Source organism: Plectrocnemia conspersa, unplaced genomic scaffold (genome assembly GCF_051122295.1).
Source record: "Plectrocnemia conspersa isolate PC_06_02 unplaced genomic scaffold, ASM5112229v1 ptg000010l, whole genome shotgun sequence".
Lineage (NCBI taxonomy): Eukaryota > Metazoa > Arthropoda > Insecta > Trichoptera > Polycentropodidae > Plectrocnemia > Plectrocnemia conspersa.
The window spans coordinates 12,223,301-12,227,575 of NW_028277174.1; the positions used below are offsets into that span (position 1 = coordinate 12,223,301).

Sequence of the window (4,275 nt, forward strand, 5' to 3'; positions counted from 1 at the left end):
AACGTCCTAGATTCTAAACCTAAAATTCCCGGGCTATCACTAAAAACAATCTAACCCGAATTTTTTTTTCAAAATAAGTCATTACAGTGAAATTATACCGGAATACATTTTCAACGGTAGATATATATTTTTAATTGTGAAAATATAATTTAACGGGCAGGTGCTAGTAAATTCTTATGATTTCAACTTTTCTATACTTTTTGTGTATTTACCTGTTTAAACTGGATTTAATTTTGTTTCTATAATAAATAGTGATTCACACAAAAAAAATGAAAATTTTCAGAAATATTTTTCAAAATATATTTAAAAATCATCTATATTTGCATACACTGCTTATTTCGTTTGGCACTAAAAGGGTTAAATATTTTTATTTCATTATGATTCATAGTATTTAATTAAAGAACATGCATTTTTCTGGTCAAATTCATGGGGAAGCAAATGCCCCGTATACCCCCCCCCCCCTCCCCCGCTCCGCCATTAAAGTATGTCCCTGGTTAAAATAAAATGCATTATTAATATTTATAGTATTGCATTCAACACATTCATATTTTTTTGAATAAATATTATTTTTTACAAATCACAGTTTGAGAGTTGCTGGCGTATGACGTAAGTTCGCGTTCGAGCGCACGTCGCGTGCGCGACGTTGAACAACAACTAGCGCTATCTCGCTCAGTCGAGTCGTGGCCTCGCAGCTAGTCACCGGCTCATGGGGAATATCCTCAAAAAATGGACGCATCAGGCACGAGATGGAGCGACGAAACCACTGTAAAGTTCATCCGCTTCTATAAGCAGCTACCCTGTTTGTGGAAATCTGGTACCCCCGAGTACAAATGCAAAAAGTCTAGGGACAGAGCTTGCAGATCCTTGGTCACTGCAATGGGCATAGAAGGTTTCGACGTCCACAACGTCAGGCTCAAAATAAAAAACATACGTTCCCACTATTGCCAAGAGCTGAAGAAAGTTCAACAATCTCAAACCTCTTCAGACACTCAAAAATACTACCCCTCAATCTTATGGTTTTCGTTTCTGGACTCGTTCCTCAGAAACCACGTACACAAGATGTCCAATGGATCTGAGGTAAATATACTGATAGCATCACCTACTCCTCATACACTAAATATGACTCAATTTTAGATTCCTCAATACATGAACCGAAGAATCAAACTAACGATGAATCCAAAATTAATGCAGGACAGTCCGATGATGAAGAAAGTAAAAGTGATGCGCATCAAACATTCAAGACATGAGTACTATAAAAAATCTGACACAGAATTTGAAGTATTCTGCAAATGCATAGCTGTGCATTTGAAGAAAATGCCTGTAAGAAATGCTCTGCGTATTCAGCTTTGCATTCAAAACTTGATGACGAACGAAAGACTAAAGCAAATGCCGAAAGAATCTGATTAGTGCCTTTTATTGTAAACATGTATATATTTTGTAAATATAATATTTTTATTTATTAAGATGACTTTTCTTAAAATTTTAAACCCAAATCTAAACCTAAATATATGCTTATTATATTGCAATAGATTTATAACCACGATAAGTAAACATGCAATAAACGAAGCATTAGAATTATTATTTTTATATTAGTCCTTCAAATTGTTATACTATACGCATTTACCATTATTACTATAGCATTGTACACATTATCTGAATCGAATCGAAGGAATGCGATTCAATGAGTTATTTTTTAAACATTATTAATGGTAATGCGATAATTTTTTATGTGTACACTGAAGGTGTAGGCTGTGAAGATAAATAACTTTTGGAATTTCAGTATTTTAGCGTAATACTGATAACATTTACAATATACATCTAAAAAATCAAGGCGAAATGTTGTTGATGGAGAATTAAAAGAACAAGTCAAAATCATAGTTCTTGTAAGACAATAGTCATATTGAAGCAAATACTATTTTTTTGTGAAGTATAAAGTGTTTTTCAATGGCAATTTTATTAATCAAAATATATAATTGCTGCAATGGTTTTATTACTGAACATGTATCTCATTTACTAAAATAAAACTGTCGACATTTAACTATTTCCGTAATTACGTAAATAAACAATTAGTTAAATTTATGTTTACGGGTGTACTATTTGTATTTAGGTGGAGGAAAAGTTGACAAAAACCTCCTAATTCGAGAATTCTTTGTTGTCAACATAGCGTATAGTAGCCTAAAAAAACAACAACAACAACAACACGCTTTTGATATAAATAGCAACCGGGTTATTTACCATAGCCGCCTTTCTTTAGTATAAATCAGCAATTTACTATTTTAACGACATAATACAGATTGATACAAAATAAAGTCATTTTTCTAAATATAATATATAGACAAAGAGACTTGATAATTTATAACTCATCTTATTAAAGATACTTATTCTTTTTACATTATTTTGTCAATTAAGTAAAATGAACGTGCTGCAACAGTCATTATCTCTTAAATCAATAGATTTATTTTATCAACTTTATATTGATTTAGTATCTTAGGTTACAAAACCATAGATATAAAACAATCAATTACTATTAATTACAACTATTATGATCTCTCGAACAATATACATACTATCTAATGTGAAAATTTGCTCATACATATTTCACAATGAGTAAATTGTAATTTAATACGCTATATTTTTAATATTTATATCATATATTATATTTATCTGTTTGTGACCATTTTTTCTATGTGAGCATTTTTTTCACGTGTGTGATTTTAAAGTAAATTGCTATGATATTTTTTTAGGAATAACGAAAATTTTATAAATAAATAAACTTAACCAAATTTATTGGAAAAATAAAGATCGACTTTTTTACTATTATAATGAATAAAACAAAATGATAACATTATGTATAAACTAGATTTATAACTTTGCGTTCATAATCTCGTGCTTTGCACTCGAAATATTGTTTTTTTTTTGTTAGGGTAAGCTTAAACTCATTATTTAACTAAATTATTTGTATTTAACGCTTGAAATAATCAGATATACTTATCAAATAAAAATTATGATAAGATAAGCTGTGTTTTGTACATCAAAGAATACTATTATAAGATATGAAAACGAAGCAATAATATAATAAGCAAACATATTTTTAATTACGTAACAAGAAATATTCGTGAAGAATATCTATTGTAAAATAATGATATTAAAAATAATACATAATTATTATTAGTATATAATATATGTTACTAGTGAAGTTATATTTCCACTATTGTTGTCAATTAGAAGTTTTTTAGTCTTTTTTTCTCAGGTTTAGGGTCTTTTCATTATTCTCAGCTTCCAGGTTAATTAATTCGAATATTCCTCCAATTTATAACTATTCGTTATTCGAATATGTAGTGAAATACTTTGAAATTTAAATTTCTAAAAACACCAAAAAGCGACGAAAACTTAGAACAGCTGAGTGTCACTTTTTCTCGATGTGATACTACAATTATGCTCTTCATTGTTTTGTAAAATTTGTATTCAAGTTATTTTTGTTTTGCGATATTAATATTCTTTTCTTTATATTATTTATAACAGCCATGACCATAACAACCAATAGTTGACAAACAAAACAATAAAGAAAAATTACTTCGTAATTGCCGAAACACTCATATTTCCTACTTAATATAATGCAGCTGTGGACTTTCTCAATGGTTGGTTTTAAATTTTATATATTTTAAATTAATTTGTATAATGTTTTATTTCAAGTCGGTCCAATGTAATTTATTATGGTAATATTTTTATTAACATACCGAGTTGTAGTCTTTATGCAAGTTCTAAAACCATAATTACTTTTAGAACTTTCATTAGGTTATGTTTGGGTTTGAACAGCAAATTTATATTTTTATACATACATTCTTGCTATGATTTTCTCCAGAGTCGGGCCCCATGAATTTGTCCCCTCTTCCCCCCCCCCCCTGGTAATATTCCATGAGAGCAATATTCGTGTACGCGATCGCTATGGGAACAATAGTCCGTTCACCGTATTTACATATGTGTACATATATTACTTCATTACTAAAATGGTAAATAAACATATGAAAATAGAAAAAAAACGATATTGAAAACATGCTCCGGTCACAGCCCTGTCGGGAAGTCGTGTAGTCTCTTTGAAGAACAAGCCCACCTCGATCGCAGCCCGCGAGGCGTCACAACACAAAAGAAAGTTTCGCGCGTCACTTCCTTTACGCGCGGTGACGTCACCGGCGCGCGACCATCAACAACAAACAAACATAATCGATGGACTCGCGCGCGTGAATGAGGAGGCGCGCGCGAGCGAGCGAGCTGCTC

The 4,275-nt window shown here is 30.9% G+C and overlaps 1 protein-coding gene across 1 annotated transcript; it reads left to right on the top strand.

The window, feature by feature from the left end:
* The first annotated feature begins 638 nt into the window (after positions 1-638).
* LOC148230639 (uncharacterized) lies at positions 639-1,463 on the top strand. The gene is made up of 2 exons (XM_088195002.1): positions 639-1,077; positions 1,135-1,463. The coding sequence occupies exons 1-2, from the start codon at positions 727-729 to the stop codon at positions 1,405-1,407; spliced, it is 624 nt and encodes a 207-aa protein (XP_088051128.1). The 5' UTR covers positions 639-726; the 3' UTR covers positions 1,408-1,463.
* The last annotated feature ends 2,812 nt before the right edge of the window (positions 1,464-4,275 follow it).